This window comes from Triticum urartu, chromosome 3A (genome assembly GCF_056163025.1).
Source record: "Triticum urartu cultivar PI428250 chromosome 3A, HENAU_Tu73, whole genome shotgun sequence".
Lineage (NCBI taxonomy): Eukaryota > Viridiplantae > Streptophyta > Magnoliopsida > Poales > Poaceae > Triticum > Triticum urartu.
Genome location: NC_141875.1, coordinates 191,787,118 through 191,806,941, shown reverse-complemented (window position 1 = coordinate 191,806,941; position 19,824 = coordinate 191,787,118). Strand labels below are relative to the sequence as shown.

Sequence of the window (19,824 nt, the reverse complement as noted above, 5' to 3'; positions counted from 1 at the left end):
CTCCACCGGCAAGACCATGTCTACGGTTGTGGCCACATCATCTTCGTCATAACCTGCGTGAAATAAATCGAAAATCAAATCCGATGGAGTAGGCGACGGCGGTGAACCCCCTGGATCCTCTCCGTCCCCGTCGGCATCCTCGTCGTCCGAAGCCAGAAGGGCCCAGAATCGGCCGCCGACGCCCGCCCGGTCCGCCGCCGCGGTGGGACGCGCCTTGGTGGTCGCCTCCACGGTCGCCCGGGGAGTCGCCCTAGTCGCCCTCATTCTCTGTGCATTCTTATTTTACCAAAGATGCTGGATTTCCACCGTTGTGCTGTTAAATTTGAACTCTACTTTAGCGGTGGTTACTTGGGTTACCTTCTCTCACCACGTTGGGCAGTCAACAATCCAGTTAGGCTGTCAGTTGGTGTCACAAGGTACATAGGCCCTGTTTGGTTCAGCTTTTATCGACGGATTCCGCTGTCGCGCAGCAGAATCTGAACCAAAGGGCAAACCCAGCAAAATCCGATTCCAGAAATCCGCTGCCAAAATCTGAACCAAAAGCGGAAGCAGGCCAGGACGTGCTTTCCAAAATCCGATTCCGCTGCGGGTCAAAATCTGAAAAAGTTGTATCAGCTGGTTTGCCAAATGACCTACATCTTTTTGACATCAGATTTTCCACCGCTGTTTTTCCACAGTAGATTTTTCACAACTGCTTTTAGAAATCCACAGCCGAACCAAACAGGGTCATAGTATGTGTTCTTCTGCCGCAATTAGGTATAGTAGATATCCAAATGCAAAAAGATGCAAACATTGCGATTATTTGTTTTCTTTGCTGAGAAATACTGTATTACAGAAGAAGATCAATACAAAGTCTGGTTCCTTGGTTTTTTCTTTTGTTTTTAAAGGTGGTCTGGTTCCTTTGTTGAAAGGGAAATACACCAAACTGTATCAGGTTAGAGGGGGAGAGAGCTCATCTTGTTCACCTTTACGGTTTATTTTTACATTGTTTAGCTGCACCAGTTTAAATAGTTTGATTTTGATGCATTTTGAAAGAGGCGGTACACGGTTGAGGAATTGGCACTTTTTTCTGTCAAATAATAGACAGAAGATATCTCCGCTATATGTTTAAGAAGTACTCTTTCGGTCTCAAAATAAGTGTCTCAGGGTTAGTAACTTTGTACTAACACCTTTATGGTTTATTTTTACATTGTTTAGCTGCAGCAATTTAAATAGTTTGATGCATTTTGAAAGAGACGGTACATGGTTGAGGAATTGGCACTTTTTTCTGTCAAATTTCAGACAGAAGAAATCTCCACTATATGTTTAAGAAGTACTCCTTCCGTCCTAAAATAAGCGTCTCAACTTTATACAACTTTAGTACAAAGTTACTAACCTTGAGACAATTCAGTGGCGGAGCTAGCAAATTATCGAAGCCTAGGCATGACACAAGCTAAAATTTACTTTGGTCTATCAACACCAGAAGTATCATGTATTTAGGTAAACATCATGTGTAATATCCACACTAATATTTTATAAATCATATAAATAAATTAAAACATGAGATACAATTTACCAAATAAAATTCCAAGCTCTGATGTTCATCCTTGTGCACAGATGACAATCTACAAGATACAACACATTATCAAATAATTAAATTTCCATTGAATTGAAGTGCAAGAAAAAAGAACCTACAGATACAACACATTATCAGCTTATACAATTTTCATTGAACTGAAGTGCCGGCGCTGACGAACACGAGCACCATCCACCAGAGCCGAAGTGAAATTTACACAAGAGGATGCCGCTTTGACTTTCGCGCTTCCGCTTCCGATCCTGATTGTCGTTTGCTGAAGTCATAGCCTGATTAGGTCCAGGCGTGCATCATCTCTTGCGGTCTTGCCGACCGCCGGTACTCCGTCATGTTAAAATGTGATATCTCTGTATTTATTACCGACCGATTCTTTTATTATCTTTAGCTTTGTATAGTTGATTCTTAGAGATATTATAGGGTTAGTTGGCTTGTCACGCCAGACTCCACCTGTATATATTGTAATCGACTCCGATGAAATAAAATTGAGTTGCATCCTATAGTCTTCTACACGTCAGTCCACCTCGCCGGTGGCCGCCTTCAACCGCTAGAGTTGCTAGGACATGTTGTGCGGCGCGGCGTACAGACGATTTTTTTTAGAAGACGGCGTACAGACGAATAGACGGTGTAAAGACTCTGTATGGTTTCATTCTATTAATGGAACCAGGGAGAGGCCTCCCTGTTCTTCAAAAAAAAAAGATTAATGGCCCGTGTAAGGAAATTAATGGATGGGCCTTTGAAGTGAGTAAGCCCAAGAGGCAAAAATAACGCTCAAAGTAGGTCTATTCGTAAACCAGATGTAATTTTTTAGCGTATAAATTGTACCTATTCACAGATGGTGACTCCGACGCTTGCAAAATTGGCAGCGCTCGAGCTGGCTCAAAATAAAAATAAAAATTGGCAGCGCTCGAGCCCGGGCACGTGCCCCGGACGGTAGAATCGCCCTGAGACACTTATTTTGAGATTGAGAGAATTTTGCTAGTCTTGTAGTGTTCTTCCGCAGATGGCAAGAAGCGGCGTTAAGCAAACACCCTCGATGACGATTCAGAATCAGCGCATGCAGGGAGCGGGAGCGAATCTAGAAGCCTGCGTCGCCAAGCAAAACGCACGAATCCACCACCTTTGAGTGTCCGTGCCTCAGGCTCAGGTGCCCGCTGCCGGTGCGCTCATGATCGGACTGCTCACTTCGCTGTGTAAATTGCACTAGAAGCATGGCACAATCTGCATGCATGCAAGCCCGAATCGTCCCCATCGGGACGGGACACGTTCTCGCGCTGCTACGTTGCTCCAAGTATCGACCGACACTGCCGGCGACACCGAGCGTAATCGAGATCCTGCGATCGCCTGAAACTTCCGCTGCACGTGCCAGTCCTGTCACTTACTTATGCTGTACTAGTGAACAGTGAAAAAATGCACTGGAAGATAATTTACTTGTTGCAATCGGACCAATCATTCGACTCAAAACTAACTTTGTCCTCAAAGCGGAAAAGAGGAGTTGATAAAGACCTGCATGCTATGCTATATTTGCTCGGAGGGGAACTTTTGGTTCCTGGGTACATATGTACTCTATATGCAAAAAAAATTTAGTAATTCAATAAAAAGTCAAAAATTTCTAAAAATGTTTTAGATAAAAACTTGACCTTCTATTGTACTAGTGAGAAAAGTGACAAAAATATAAAATTCCTCTTTGACTTCTTTTCAAAAAAGACAAATTTTAGGTCAAAATAGTGTGAATAGTGACCTATAATAGCAAATAAATTTTGTCTTTTTTGCTATGAAGTCAAAATAGTTTTCTTTTTTGTGAAAATGTGTATACTAATGCGCAAGTAAGTCAACTTTATTCTAAAAATAGTTTCTTAACTATTTTGACTTTTTGTTTAACTATTAAAAATACGGAAATGTTAACGCCCACATGTGTGGGCATTTGCAACTTGGGCCGAACGCGTCTGGAGCCGTCAGATGTATTTGCTCGAATCTTGGAGCAAGGAGGAGGGAGGTCGCGTGCCATGTCATGTGTGGTCGCTGTGCGGCAGTTTCTCGACTCGCCCGAACGGTGGACCCGCGGCGGATTGGGCGACAGTTGTCACCCTTGCCGTGTAGGCGGTTGCCACATCCCCCAAACGCCCACGAACGCCACGCCCGCACCCTCTTTTCTCCACATCGCGGCAGTTCACTGCGGCTCCCCCTCTGTCTTCCTCTCTCTCTCTCTCTCATTGCGCTTCGGCGGCGGCGCAGAGGCGATTTCGCGGCGATTCATCGGCGAGACGGCGGCGGCGCTCGCGGAGTCGTCGTACAGGCGGCTGCGCTCGAGTAGGCGTTGAAGAGTCGCCGGAGACCACAAGAGAGGAGGTAATGTGTTCGTAATCGTCTCCACTCCCCCTCAATATCTGTTTTTGCGTCTCAAATCGAAGGCGATTCCATGGCGATCTTCATTTCTATTTGGTGGGGATTCTGCAGGAGTCGCCGGTGGGACGTAGGGGCGGCTCGTTGGTCACCGCACTGGACCATTTGGTTGGTTCATTTAGTCGCCCTGCGGATGCACGCTCTGCTTTGAATCGCAGAGTTCATTCCCCTTCTGGATTTCATCCATTTCTATGGTTGCCAAGCAATGGTTGGCACTACCCCTCGTTTTGTGAAACCAGAGCAGTGATGCAGTGAATCAGTGTGTTCCCGTCCTTTGGTCGTCTTATTTTGATGCAGTGAAGGTGTAGAACACAACGTGAACCCTAGATCCATTTTATGTAGATTCTAGTTTCTTTTGATTTTGAACTAGGTTTTGATTACAGTGTTTGTGTGTGCTAATCATAACTAGTTGCCTATGCCGTATACCCAAACATGGCAACTACATATGTTGATTGTGCTTGAAGTTGCTGTACCCTTCACACATTTAGATGGCAACTCTAATGTTCCCCATAAACACTAGTTGCCCTGTCTCTGTGTGTACTGGTGGCAAGTCAATCTTGTTCCAAGTTAACTTAGTTGCCATGGTGTCTGTCGGCATACGTCAACTTGATATTCGAGCGTGTCTGTTTACTTTGCTGCCATTCTGTTTTCCTAACAGATGGCAACTCAATAGGCGATTTTAGTACATTAGCTGACATGGCGTTTGTTAGGACATGGCAAACAATAAAAGATACCCACCTTTTGTGGTTGCCATTCTGTTTTTTGTAGCATATGGAAACTATGTAGTTCATTTTCATTTTAATCTAGTTCATGTGGTGTTCGTCGACACATGGCAACTGGTATCTGAACATTGCCATCACTATATTTTTGTAGTTCTGTTTACCTACCAGAATGGCAACTACATGTTTGTCTGTGTGTGTACTGGTGGCAAGTCAATCTTTGTCCCAAGTTAAATTAGTTGCCATGGTGTTTGTCATCATACGACAACATGATATTTGAGTGTGTCTGTTTAATTTGTTGCCATTCTGGTTCCCTAACAGATGGTAACTCAATATCTGATTACAGTACATTAGTTGCCATGGGGTCTGTCGGCAAATAATAACATATCCCCACCTTTGTGGTTGCCTCCGTTTTTGTAACATATGACATCTATGCAGTTCATTTTTGCAAATGTTCATACTTAAGCCTTGTTTCTCATCTTTTGAACCATGGCAATTTTCACTGCGATGATGAAAATTATCAATTTGCCAGACTTTTTGCTGGTGCTCACGGGAAATGTACCCTGTTTTATGAGTACCCACTAATGTGCATTTGCCGTCTGTTACAACATAATGGTTAGCATCCGTCAGGACGGCGATGACGATGACTTTGTGGACCCACCCCCACGGAACGTTGTGGCTGGTGCCAATAAACCTGCGAAGGAGGTTGGTTTTTCTTTGCTTTGCCAATTGCATCTCCAACCCACATAGGGTGGTTGACCAGATATTGCAGCACAAGCATTTTTCGTTGTTTGTGTCTAAAGTTGAACCTCCTGCATGGCAATTGTAGCTATTATTTTCATCATGACAAATGTAGTTATGCTTGCATGGGAACTGCAAGTAAGCAGTTATGGAAACTACACATTTCATCAGTAATGGAGACTGTAGTTGCCACATAATGGCAGTATCCCTGCAAATATGATGGCAACTGCAGTTATCATAACATGGCAAGTTCTTATAACTAGTGATGGCAACTGAAACATGATCAATGATGGAACTGCAGTTGCCACATGATGGCAAGAGCAGTGAAACATGATGGCAAATGTAGGTACCACAGCATGGCAAATGTAGGTACCACATCATGGCAATTGAATTTGCCATAGCTTGGCAACTACTAGACCATCACCACATGGCAGTTCATTCTGAATACACAAGTTATTTTTGTCCCTTGACCATTCATGGCAGCTGTTGTTGCCTTGGGATGGCAAATGCATTCATTTAACCATTTACTTTCTCCATTTTTGTTCTCACCCTGCATAATACGTTGATGGCAGGTATCCCATTGTTAGCTGTTGCCATGCGTTACACGCAGTTGCTGCAAATGTCATTTTTTAGTAAGTTTCCCTGTTTCATAATATGTTTTTTTTCATAATTTACCTTGATTTGCATTCTCTTTCGTCCCCATGCCGTTGTCCTGATTGTGAGGCACTCGCATTTACTCCCGGCGCAGTTTTGCCATGGGACCTCTAATGGCAAACTATAATTCCATGCAAATGTGTAGAACGAACATCATATGTTTGCCATTATTTTGCCTTCAAACATGGCAAACTATCCTTTTTGCTCGATACGGAAAGCCCGCATGTCTCTGTATTCTTACAGTAGAGGTAGCAATGGCCCCGATGAAATGAGGTTGTTGTACGCATCCCATGGCGTCGATTGCGGCTGTCTGAAAAACCAAGAATTTGAACCTTCGCCTAGTTCCATCCTTCCTTTTTGTTAGTCCCCAAAACCTAGATGCATAATGAATAGACACCTGTTGTGTTAGTTTGCATTCTACCTTGCATATCCTATCTTCAATGAGCATCGCAAAAAATGTAGCATCTGATTTTCACATATCAAACTGATTTTGGGTGGCAATTGGCTGCCTGATGGCAAATTCATCCAGACTAATGAGGCAAATATTGTTGGAACCACATGGCAAATCTTGTGGTCCAAGGCGGCAACTATTTTTTTTCCATTCGGATACATGCCTAGTGTTTCTCCGAGAGCAATCCACTTGAATTTCACTAGTTGGCAACTACTGAGTTGGAACCACACGGAAGATTAGGTGATGCAAAACGGCAACTAATTTTCCCCTCTCTCCCATATCTACCAATACACCCAACTGCCATACATCCCAGCAGATCTAGAAGAATTCTGGATGAATCCGGGTGGCAATTCTGGCTTTTAGAGATAGTAGTCACCCCTTCGATCTCAATTCGTGCGTTAGGCATGGCAATTCGCCAGATCCCAAATTTTCAAACCCTACGAGATGCGGGATGAGAGTGTAGGGACGACAGAGTGAGGGCGGCGACTGTGGGACGTACATACAAAAAACGGGTTCGTTGACGTGTTCTTGGTCTATGATTTTGGCGTAGCCGACCTTATTGCCATGGCGATTTGGGTGCAGATCGGCGGAGGTGAACGAGACGAGCAGGGGCAGAGGTAGACGAAGGAGTTGGAGGAGGGGTTAGGGGAGTTTTGCGGGCAGGCGTTTTTGGGGCAGTTGACAACGTGCGGGCGTTGGCAATTGCTGCCGCACGGTGGTGTGCGGGCCACATATGTCGCTGCCCGATCGTTCAGGCGCTGGTAGCTGCGTCCGCACGGGGGTGTGCGGGCTGGCAAGTGTTGTTGCCGAACGAATCGTGCGGCACTAAACCTTACAGCCCACACGTGTGGCAGTTATCGGTGTCCTAAAAATAAAACCCCATATAGGATACATACTCAGGAACCATTGGGTATTTCCCATATTTGCTCACCTTTCTTCCACTACAAACTATACCTTGCCTCCCTTTGCGCCAAGGCAGATTACTTGCTTACCTTCGTCAGCAATGCCTTCACAATATATACGCACGCACGCTCGTCCCATGGTCATGCCCATACACTCCTCGCGCCAATGGCGTCGACATGGATGACACGTTGCCTGCAGGCGCTCCTGCTGCTGTTGGCGCTTCTGCTCGTCCCCCGCGGCGGCGATGGCGCCGCGGTGTTCTCCGGGTACACGTTCAAGGGGCCGGGCGAGGCCGAGGCCTTCGAGGAAGCGCTGCTGCGCCAGGCGTGCTTCAACGTCTCCTCTTCTTCCTCCGGAGCCGGGCGCGGCAAGGGTGACTGCGTCTCGCGCATCGACACCGCGCGCGGCGGGCCCAGCAGCGGGCCCATGCCCGTCCTCCGCGCCGCGCTCCGCGACACGCTCGGCGAGGCCGTCAGCGCCGTCGGGGCCGTCGCCGGCCTGGCGTCCCTGTCCAACCACGCGCGCGAGGAGATGGCCGTCCGCGACTGCATCGAGCTGCTGGGGTACTCCGTTGACGAGCTCGGGTGGTCGCTCGACGCCATGGCCGAGCCCCTCGACGGCGCGGAGGTGGAGATGGAGACCCAGCACGGCGCTGCGTCTGGGAGCGTCAGCAGTGGCGCGCGTGCCGAGGACGACCTGCACGCCTGGCTCAGCGCCGCACTGGGCAACCAGGACACGTGCACGGAGGGCTTCCGCGGCACCGACGGCCGCCTGCTGCGTCGCGTCGAGGCGTCCGTGGCACAGCTGACGCAGCTGGTGAGCAACCTGCTCGCCATGCACAAGCGACTGCGCAGCATCATGCCGCTGCGCCAGCGCGGCAAGAACGACACGGCGGCGTCCGGCGCCGGTTCGGAGCTGCCGCCGTGGGTGATGGACGTCGCCGGCGGCGTCGAAGGGGAGCTCGCGCGCGCCCGGGGCCGGTCCGGAGGGAAGAAGGCAATGCGCGTGGACGTGGTGGTGGCTCGGGACGGGAGCGGCAGGTACCGGTCTGTCGGCGAGGCGGTGGCGCGCGCGCCCAACCACAGCCGGAGGAAGTACGTCATCTACGTGAAGCGAGGGGTGTACTACGAGAACGTGGACGTGAAGAAGAAGAAGACCAACATCGTGCTCGTCGGCGAGGGCATGGGCGAGACGGTGATCACCGGCAGCCGGAGCTTCTCGAGCGGCTGGACCACGTTCCGGAGCGCCACCGTTGGTAAATACAAAGTGCAAATTCTGTCTCGTCAACCAGTTACGTTTCCTGACCGTGCACAAAAGCTAAAGATGCTGCTGCTTTGCGTGCGCGTAGCCGTGTCCGGCGCGGGGTTCATCGCGCGGGACCTGACGATCCGCAACACGGCGGGGCCGGCGGCGCACCAGGCGGTGGCCCTGCGCGTGGACTCGGACCGCTCGGCCTTCTTCCGCGTGGCCATCGAGGGGCACCAGGACACGCTCTACGCGCACTCGCTCCGGCAGTTCTACCGCGACTGCCGCGTGTCCGGCACCGTGGACTTCGTCTTCGGCAACGGCATCGCCGTGATCCAGCGCAGCACCCTCGCCACGCTGCCGCTGGCGCCGGGGCAGACGGGGAGCGTCACGGCGCAGGGCCGCAAGGACCCGAACCAGAACACGGGGTTCTCCATCCACAACTGCGTCGTGGAGGCCAAGTACCCGACCTACCTCGGCCGACCGTGGAAGCCTTTCTCGCGGGTGGTGGTCATGGAGTCGTACCTGGGCGCCGGCGTGCGCGCGCGCGGGTGGCTCGAGTGGGCAGGGGACGCCGGCCTCGCCACCCTCTTCTACGGCGAGTACAGAAATTTCGGGCCCGGCGCGGGGGTCGCCGGACGGGTGAAGTGGCCGGGGTACCACGTGATCATGGACCCGGTATGGGCCAGCCACTTCACCGTAAGGCGGTTCATCGACGGCCTCACATGGCTGCCGTCCGCTGGCGTCACCTTCACGGCCGACTTGATCAAGAAATGACACACTAGCAAATGGTCAATTTGGGGATGGGGGATGGCCGGAATCGATGCATTCCCTTACATATATTGGAAGATAAAATCTAGTAGGGTGTTTACAAATGTTTGCCTGGTATGCAATTAGAATGGACGTTTTCTTAGGGGAAGAATGGAAACGTAACACGTAGATTGTTTAGATCTTGACAACAACAGGGCGTATGAATTGTACTCATGATTTGTTTTGACAATTAAAACATGACTACAATAAAGGTCACCTTTGAGCCCTTATATTTTTCGGATGAGGTCACAAGAAATATACAAGGTAGTGTATGCTCTTTGCGGATGATGTGGTGGTAGTCGACGATAGTCGGACGGGATTTAATAAAAAGTTAGAGCTGTGGAGGTCAACTTTGAAATCGAAAGATTTTAAATTTATTTTATAACTAAACTGAGTACATGAGGTGTGGTTTCAGTACGACTATGCACGAAGAGGAGGAGATTACCGTTGATGGACATGTGGTACCTCAAAAGACATCTTTCGATATTTGAGCTCAATGCTGCAGAAGGAAGGTGATATCAATGAAGATATGAAACATCAAATCATAACTAGATGGATGAAGTAGCGTCAAGCTTTTAACGTCCTATGCGACAAGAAAGTGCCATAAAACCTAAAAAAGTTCTGTAGGACAGTGATTCAATCTGTGATGTTGTATGGCTGAATGTTGGTCAAACTAATAGATGGCATATCCAAAGTTAGGTGTAGTAGAGATGTGTATATTGAGATGGATATGTGTCCACACAAGAGACGATCGGGTCCGAATATACGTTGATAAAGTTGGGGTATCATCGATTATAGAGAAGGTTGTCCAACATCGTCTGGGGTGGATTTGAGCATATACAACACAGGCCGCGCCAGCAGCGTCGGTGCATATTGGACCGTTTAAGCATGTTGTTAATGTTCAAAGATTGGCAGACCAAATTTGATATCAGAGGAGTCCGTAAAAGAAATCTAAATGATTGAAATATCATCAAAGAACTAGCCATAAACAAAGGTGTGAATAGTACCCTAATTGTAAACTCCTTGTTATGTTATTTTTGCATCATGCTCATCTCACAAGCATTGCATCAGCATCATATTGCCTTTCATTAAGGAGGAACTTAGAAATTTTAATAAATCCTAAGTTCTATTTTATTTTGCTATTTTGCCAAATAGTGAATAAGTGAACCATTCTCCCTTTTGGTGTTCTAGCTCAAGACTCACCTCCACACTTTACAATATCCTTTTTGTGACATTTTGGAGCTACCCAAATTATTTTATAATTTTCGCACTCCCTCTGCCTCAAAATATAAAACGGTTTTTTGTCTAAATCTTGACCAAAAAACGTCTTATGTTTTGAGACAAGGAAGTACATGGCTCCTACTTCTAGCTCAAACTGTGACTATGCCATATCCCACTTTATTTTCCCAAATAAATGTTGAAACTCATCCTTTTGTCGTGGGGAAATATTGAAACTCATCCAAATGGTCTGAATATTTTATGTGAACCTATTGTATATTATCAACGCCACAATTAAATTTTCAACCCATTTGGATTTGAATTGGCCCTCCAAATAATTTCTAATCTCAGCCTAGTCTATTTTCTGTAAAAGAAAGTAGAAATCCCTACACTAAACAGTGCAACTGGCCCATTCCTATTCGACCCGCGAGACCTAACCCCTCTCAGCGCCGCAGACCAGCGTGAGATCACTAATTAAAAGGATACTCCTGGTCAGTCCTACCTTATCAGGTTGTGACAAGTGGCTCACTGCATATCTGTCACTTGTCGCAACCTAGGATTTTTTTCCTTTGTCCATAGATTCGTTCAGTTAAATTTTTTTATCTATTAAACCGTGCGTCCAAATAGCGAACCGTTTTCACCACTGGATTTCTCGTGTGGAAATATTCGAAAATAGATCCCATGTTAATAGGTTTCGATGAACTTTTTCTCACGAAAAAAATCGTAAAAACCGAAAGAAAAAACCCAAGCCGGAAGCACGATTTTTGTCCCGCTTTTTTTCTCGCAGAAGCAAATATGTACCTCTCAAGAAAGAAAAAGACGTGTTTTTTCTTTTTCCTCAACGAACTTTTTTTTCTTGTTCTCCAAGCCAAGGGTGACAATGGCCTAACCTAAGATCACATATGCTCACCTGTAAAAAGCCCAGCCTCCACCTTGTATATAAGGGGAGGCTAGGAGGCTCTCAATCCCATCTTCTCTTAGATAGAAAGTTTCGATAGCAATCTCATACACCATTGTAAACTCCTCGCATAAGGTATCGCTCCACCATGAATAACAAAAACAAGCAGGATGTAGGGTATTACTCATCAAAGGCCCTAACCTGGGTAAAACCCTCATGTGAATTTCGATCTCCGACTTCCGGCTGCGCTTGGACCCCTACCAAGGGATCTAACCGATTTCTGCACCGTCATTGCCCGTGGTGGGGCTTTGGATGGGCCGAGTTTGTCGGAGTCCTATGTGGCGAAGGTTCGGACTCCAGCGAACCTTCCTGATACATCTCACACATATCTATATTTTTATTGCTAAATGCTATTATATTATAAGTAATAATTTCTTCTTCAACTTTAATAGGTTCTACTACTTTTACTTAAATGGGAGGATGATATTTAAACCACTTCTCCTTGGGAAGATCAACATGAGTAGCAAATGATTCACAGAAAGAAGCTACTATCTCAGAGTCAAGTCCATATTTAGTGCCAAATTCACGAAAAGCATCGGTATCCATAAAAGATTTAACACAATCAAACTTAAGTTTATACTTGACTCATTACCTTCGTCGAGTTCCTAATCTCCAGAGTTGCATTTAATTCTTTTCAATAAATCCCATTTAAATTCAATAATCTTCTTCATAAAAGAACCAGTAGAAGAAGTATCGAGCATGGATTGATCATTACGAGAAAGTCGAGCATAAAAATTCTGAAAAATAATTTCTCTTGAGAGATCATGATTGGGGCATGAATATAACATTGACTTAAGCCTCCCTCAAGCATGAGCGACACTTTCTCCTTCACGAGGACAAAAATTATAAATACAATTCCGATCATGATGAACTAGATGCATAGGATAAAACTTCTGATGAAATTCCAATTTCAATCGGTTGTAATTCCAAGTCCCAATATCATCGCATAGCCTATACCATGTCAATGCCTTCTCCTTTAAAGATAAAGGGAATACCTTCTTCTTGACTTCATCCTCGGGAAAACCTGCAAGCTTAAATAATCCACAAACTTCATCCACATAGATTAGATGCATATCAGGATGAAACGTTCCATCTCATGCATAAAGATTAGCTAGCAGTTTCTCTATCATACATGAAGGAATTTCATAATAAATATTTTTAGTAGGTTCAATAGGTTGAGGGGGAACTCTTTGCTCTTACGGTCGGGGTGAAGATACCCCGAACAAACCCCTCAACGGATTATTTTCCATAGTAACAAGTGACAGTAAATTTCAGCACATATTATAAATGTTTCCTTACCAAATTCCACTTACCAAAGGCGCTCCACTCCCTGACAACGACACCAAAAAAGAGTCTTGATGACCCACAAGTATAGGAGATCTATCATAGTCCTTTCAATAAGTAAGAGTGTCGAACCCAACGAGGAGCATAAGGAAATGACAAGCGGTTTTCAGCAAGGTATTCTCTGCAAGCACTGAAATTATCGATAACAAATAGTTTTGTGATAAGATAATTCCTAACGGGTAACAAGTAACAAGTGTAACTAAGGTGCAGAAAGGTGGCCCAATACTTTTTGTAGCAAAGGACAAGCCTGGATGAACTCTTATATAAAGCAAAGCGCTCTCGATGACACATGGGAATTATTGTCAAGCTAGTTTTCATCATGCTCATATGATTCGCATTCGTTACTTCGATAATTTGATATGTGGGTGGACCGGTGCTTGGATGTTGTGCTTACTTGGACAAGCCTCCACTTATGATAAAACACTCTCGCAAGCATCCACAACTACAAAAGAAGAATTAAGATAAATCTAATCATAGCATGAAACATGTGGATCCAAATCAGCCCCTTACGAAGCAACGCATAAACTAGGGTTTAAGCTTCTGTCACTCTAGCAACCCATCATCTACTTATTACTTCCCAATGCCTTCCCCTAGGCCCAAATCATGGTGAAGTGTCATGTAGTCGACGTTCACATAATACCACTAGAGGAGAGACAACATACATCTCGTCAAAATATCGAACGAATACCAAATTCATATGATTACTTATAACAAGACTTCTCCCATGTCCTCAGGAACAAACGTAACTACTCACAAAGCATATTCATGTTCATAATCAGAGGGGTATTAAATAGCATTAAGGATTTGAACATATGATCTTCCACCGAATAAACCAACTAGCATCAACTACAAGGAGTAATCAACACTACTAGCAACCCACAGGTACCAATCTGAGGTTTTGGGACAAAGATCGGATACAAGAGATAAACTAGGGTTTGAGAGGAGATGGTGCTGGTGAATATGTTGATGGAGATTGATGCCCTCTCGATGAAAGGATCATTGGTGATGACGATGGCTTCGATTTCCCCCTCCGGGAGGGAAGTTTCCCAGGCAGAACAGCTCTGCCGGAGCCCAAGATTGCTTCTTCCCAGGTTCCACCTCGAGATGGCTGCGCTTCATACCGAAAGCTTCCTTCTGATTTTTTCCCGGTCAAAACTCTCCATATAGTAGAAGATGAGCACCGGAGGCCTGCCAAGGGGCCCACAAGCCCTAGGGGCGCGCCTAGGGGGTAGGGCGCGCCCCCAGGCTTGTGGCCACCTGGTGGGTCCCCTCTGGTATTTTCTTCGCCCAATATTTTTTATATATTCCAAAATAATTCTCCGTAAATTTTCAGGACTTTTGAAGTTGTGCAGAATAGGTCTCTCAGATTTTCTCCTTTCCGGTCCAGAATTCCAGTTGCCGTCATTCTCCGTCTTCATGTAAATCTTGTAAAATAAGAGAGAAAAGGCATAAGTATTGTACCATAATGTGTAATAACAACCCATAATGCAATAAATATCAATATGAAAGCATGATGCAAAATGGACGTATCACTCTACTGGAGGGGTGAATCATTGGGGAATCCATCTCCATCAACCTTCCTGCCTCCATGATGATGTGTGAGTAGTTCTTTCAGGACCTACGGGTCCATAGTAGTCTCTCTCTCTCTCTCTCACACACACACACACACACACACACACACACTTCAATACAATGATCTCTTTGGAGATCCATCTGATGTAATTCTTGTGGCGTGTTTGTTGGGATCCAATGAACTGTGGATTTATGATCAGATTATTCATTTAATTTATATGAATCTCTTGAAGTTTCTTTGATGTGTAATGTTATAGCTACGTATGCTTTCTGATCTATGAGTCTTCTCTGTCCAAGATAGATGAGTATTTCTTCAAAGGGAGTGGTGCATAGTAGTTGGCTCAATCTTGCGGTAATCATTTCTAGTGACAGAATGGACAAATGCACATATTGTGTTGTTGCCACTAAGGATAAAGCGATGGGGTCTTCTTATTGCTAGGCTTTCTTCTGTCTACATTATATCATCTTACTGATTGTGTTACTCTGTATCTTGTGAACTTAATACTTTGAGATGCATGCTGGATAACAGTCCTGGGATGGAGTAATAGTAGTAGATGAAGTTGGATTAACGGTCTACTTATCAAGGACGTAATGCTTACGTGAGATTATGCCATGAAAGATCATAATTATAACTTGCGCTATTATGACAATTTCCCAAAAGTAATTTGTCTAATTACATGCTTTTGAGAGTGATGCCTCTAGTGAACTTATGGCCCTGGGTCTATTTTCCATCAATACAAAAACTCCTACGATTGCTTTTTTACTTTCTTGTCGCTTTGCCCTATCATTATTTGCTTTTAATCTTGTTGCTAGCAAGAAGAAGGAGATTGACGATCCCCTTGCCTTTGTTGGGTGCAAGCAAATTATTTGTTTGTGTGCAGGTATGTCAGATTCGGGGCTCCGCAGACCCAAGATAGATTCAAACTCTAGGGTGCGTGCGAAGAACTCAACCTTCCCAGTCTGCCAACTCGTCGATCCCTCGGCCTAGCTCGATGAACTGGAATGGAAAGAGACACAATGGTTTACCCAGGTTCGGGCCACCTTGCGGTGTAATACCCTACTCCCGCTTTGTGGTGGATTAGCCTCGAGGTGGGCTGAGGATGAACTGGTACAGAGGAAGAACAACCTCAGAAGGTGTGTTCTTGTGCTTGTGTGAGCTGGTGATGGTGTGGATGGTCTGAATGATCCCCCCTTCTATGGTGGTGGCTAGGCTATATTTATAGTGGCCTTGGTCCTCTTCCGCCAAAATGAAGGTGGGAAGGGATCCCACAAAGGACAAATTCGAAGGGAGACAACTAGTACATCTTATCCTGATGAAAGGTGGTCTTCGCCTGCAAAGCTTCTGGTCGTGACGCCGTGGTGGGCTCGGCGATGACCTCTGTCCTGCCGTCCTGGCGGTCTTGGTCTCGTAGCACGGAAATGGAAACCTTTAGTTGATGCCTTAGGACTCCACGCCTGCGCTTGCCTCTTTAGCACCAAAGAGGAAACCTGCTGCACTACGACCGCTCGCGCCCGCCTGGCCTTGGTCGCCATGGCTTGCGTCATCTTATCCTCATGAGGTGGGCGCCTACATAGGAAACTCCACTCCTCAAGAGCCAGCCTAGGGAGTCCACTCCTTCTAGAGGTCTTGGCGTCGTCCGCCTCGCGAGGGTCTTGTGTTGTTGATGCCGAAGGTGGGCCATACAAGGCTGTTGATGGAGCCACACCGTGGGCCGCAGGCAGGCAAGTCTGGGTACCCTGGTTCCTAGAACGCTGACAGTAGCCCCTGGGCCCAAGGCATGCTCGGACTTGCCTTCGAGGCAAAGCCAAAGGGCAAGGGCGAAGCGCCACGGGTCCGAACCGCCCGCGGGCCCGGTCGACGCGTGGTGCTTTGTGGGACGTGGGCGTCTCCGCTTCCCCATGCTGCCTCGGCAACCGTCCTAGGCTGACGAAAAGGCTGGCGCCTGCCGCTGAGCCTTCATTGCCCTTCCTTCGTCTTGCTCCAAATCCCTTTCTCTCCCTGCTCAGAGCCCCTCCAGCCGACCTCTCCCTGAGCTCGCCACTGATGGCAACTGAGAAGGCGAAGCCCGCTGCTCCTTCCGCGCACTTGGCCTCCTCACTTGAGCTGGCCCTCAACGCATCCACCATCACTGAGGAGAAGTACCTTGCTGCCATGTTCCCGCTAATGGCGAGCAACGACAACGAGGGGAGGGAGACGGAGCTTTGGGTCGGCTCCGCCAGGCGGGACACCTTGGGGGAAACCTTCTACCCCTTCTTTCTGCACAGCGTCTTCGTGGGGCTTGTTCCCCCTTTCTCCAATTTCTTCTTTGCTGACCTCGACAATTATCGAATCCATGCCCTTCATCTCCATCCAATCTCCACCCTCCTCCTATCGATCTTCGCCTTCTACTGCGAGGCGTTTGTGGCGGTGGCGCCCTTCGTTGCGCTGCTCCGCCACTTCTTCTATCTCCGGATGCGCAACACAACCCAGTGCTCTAGGTGCGTCTGCTTCGTCGCGTCCCACGACAGCAACGCGATCTCGAGGGTCGAGAAGAAGGTGGACGATTTTCGGTGCAAGTGGATCTTCATGGAAGCCAAGTGCTCTCACGCTCGGCTGGAGCTGCCGACCGGGATGCCGGCGAAGCTGGACCGGTGGGCTCATGAGAAGCTTACCGACCCCTGGGCGGTGTCGATGCTGGAGAAGATGACGGCGGACCTGGAGGCGGAGAAGCTGACAGGGGCCATGCTCGTCAGGGAGTTCCTGACGCAGCGCCTGGCTCTACTCCAGGCGCACTCGCGCCCTTTGTGGAGCATCAAGGGCGCGGAAGACGACCTCCATTTGCACCCGGAAGACTTGACCGATGAGGAGCTAAGCAAGGCCATGCGTACCATGCTTGAGAAGGACCCGGGCAGCCTCCCAGCGGCCTACCTCCCACTGTACCATCGCGACGACGGGGTGGCGGTGGCCGCCGCCATGCCTGCCTTCAATGAGTGGGGGCTCGTGCCGCTCACGCTCCCCAACTCCCCGGTGCCGGTGTCCTCCTGCGAGATCTTTAGGAAGGATGGGGACTCGGAGGCGACCCTGGAGGAGGTGGGGGAGAGCTCTCCCCCACGGCAGAGCGAGCTCCTCCGCGGTCTCTCCGATGATGATGATGCTGGCGAATATCCGGTCAAGGGTTCCCCACGCTCCGCCGAGGTTGTCACGAGGTTTGGGGGCACCCCTCTGCGGAGGCTGGGTCGAGGGACCCCAGAGAAGGGCGAGGCCGCGTTGCTTCCCCGGGGCGACGCACCCGCCTTGCCGCCCGTCGCCGCTACTCCAGAGCCAGCCGCCCCGCGCCCGGCTGATCCTGAGGGCGCGGCGAGGCCTTTGCTCAAAAAGCTCGGAGGCGCTGCGCTCCTGTCCAAGAGGCAGGCGTACGTTGCTGACGACGAGTAAGTACTTCATCTTGTGTTTGCTCCCTGTCTTTGATGCCGTGCTCACGAGGTTCTCCTCCTGGTGGCCAGGCTGCAGCCGGTGGTGAAGAGGAAGAGGGAGGAGGCCAGGGCCTCCGAGGCCTCGTGTCCTGCTGTGGGCGCGGTTACCCCGACATGGGAGGAAGGGCCCGCCTCACGTCTATCCATGATGGAGCGAGCCTCTCGGGGCTCGGCGACCTAGACTCAGGAGAAGACTGCATCTGTGGCCAAGCCGACTCCGGGGGCATCCGTCTCCATCGCACCCGCTGGGGGTTCGAGGGCTCTGGAGCCCCCTGCCATCCTTGCCACTACTGCATCGCCAACCTAGGCGCCAGTGCCACCTCCTCCCCAAGTCCTCATGCTGGCGGATCATGGCTCCTCTGCCGTGCCCGGCGCTTTGGAGGAGGCCTTCGCCGTGCTGGGCCGGCTCCGGACAGATCTTCAGGGTGCCGATCGGCGCATGGTGGTGGGGCTGAAAGGATCGAGAAGAGGTGTCTAGAGGGGGGGGGTGATTAGACCCTCAACAAAGAAAAGTAGAAGTTTTAAGTTCTTCGAGTTAAGGTGGAGTTTTAGCACAAGTTTAAACATTCACAATACATTTCAAGCAAGCATGGCAAGAGTATATGAGCAGCGGAAAGTAAAGCATACAAATTGCAAGAAAGTAAAGGGGTGGGATTGGAGTGTGCAAACGCAATTGGAGACACAGAGATTTTTGGCGTGGTTCCAATAGGTGGTGCTATCGTACATCCACGTTGGTGGAGACTTCAACCCATGAAGAGTAACGGCTACGCGAGTCCATGGAGGGCTCCACCCACGAAGGGTCCACGAAGAAGCAACCTTGTCTATCCCACCATGGCCATCGCCCACGAAGGACTTGCCTCACTTGGGTAGATCTTCACGAAGTAGGCAATCTCCTTGCCCTTCCAAACTCCTTGGTTCAACTCCACAATCTTGATGGAGGTTCCCAAGTGACACCTAACCAATCTAGGAGACACCACTCTCCAAAAGGTAATAGATGGTGTGTTGGTGATGAAATCCTTGCTCTTGTGCTTCAAATTATAGTCTCCCCAACACTCAACTCTCTCACACAGATTTGGATACGGTGGAAAGATGATTTGAGTGGAAAGCAACTTGGGGAAGTCAAGAGATCAAGATTCTTGTGGTTGGATTGGAATGTCTTGGTCTCAACACATGAGTAGGTGGTTCTCTCTCAGAAAATGAATGCTGGAAGTGTAGGCACATTCTGATTGCTCTCTCCATGAATGGAGGAAGGGTGGAGGGGTATATATAGCCTCCACACAAAATCTAGCCGTTACACACAATTTACCAAACTCGGTGGGACCGAATAGTGAAACTCGGTTAGACCGATATGGTTCAAAATGTGAACGTTAGAGTTTTCGGTGGGACCGACATGATCAACTTGGTGGGACTGATTGTGCTAGGGTTAGGGTAACTCCTAGCCAATCGACTGCAACACATCATCTTACAGCTGGTGCACCGCAACCAATATGGCTTCCTCAAGGGAAGAACCATCCAAGATTGCCTTGCATGGGCCTACCACTACATTCATCAATGCCATGCTTCTGGCCGGGAGATCATTCTTCTCAAGCTCGACTTTGCCACAGCATTCGATACAATCGTGCATGAACCCATGATTAATATAATGCGTCATATGGGCTTTAATGATCGATGGATCTCCTGGATTAATTGCCTCTTTTCTTCTGTCCAATAATCTGTCCTCCTTAATAGCGTGCCCGGCCGACAATTCCCATGCAGATGCGGGGTTAGGCAAGGAGACCCGCTT

At 48.1% G+C, this 19,824-nt stretch overlaps 1 protein-coding gene across 1 annotated transcript; it reads left to right on the top strand.

Moving 5' to 3' along the window:
• The first annotated feature begins 7,185 nt into the window (after positions 1 to 7,185).
• LOC125548246 (pectinesterase) lies at positions 7,186 to 9,726 on the top strand. Its single transcript, XM_048711902.2, has 2 exons — positions 7,186 to 8,696; positions 8,790 to 9,726. Exons 1-2 carry the CDS (start codon positions 7,607 to 7,609, stop codon positions 9,461 to 9,463), a joined length of 1,764 nt encoding a protein of 587 aa, XP_048567859.1. The 5' UTR covers positions 7,186 to 7,606; the 3' UTR covers positions 9,464 to 9,726.
• The last annotated feature ends 10,098 nt before the right edge of the window (positions 9,727 to 19,824 follow it).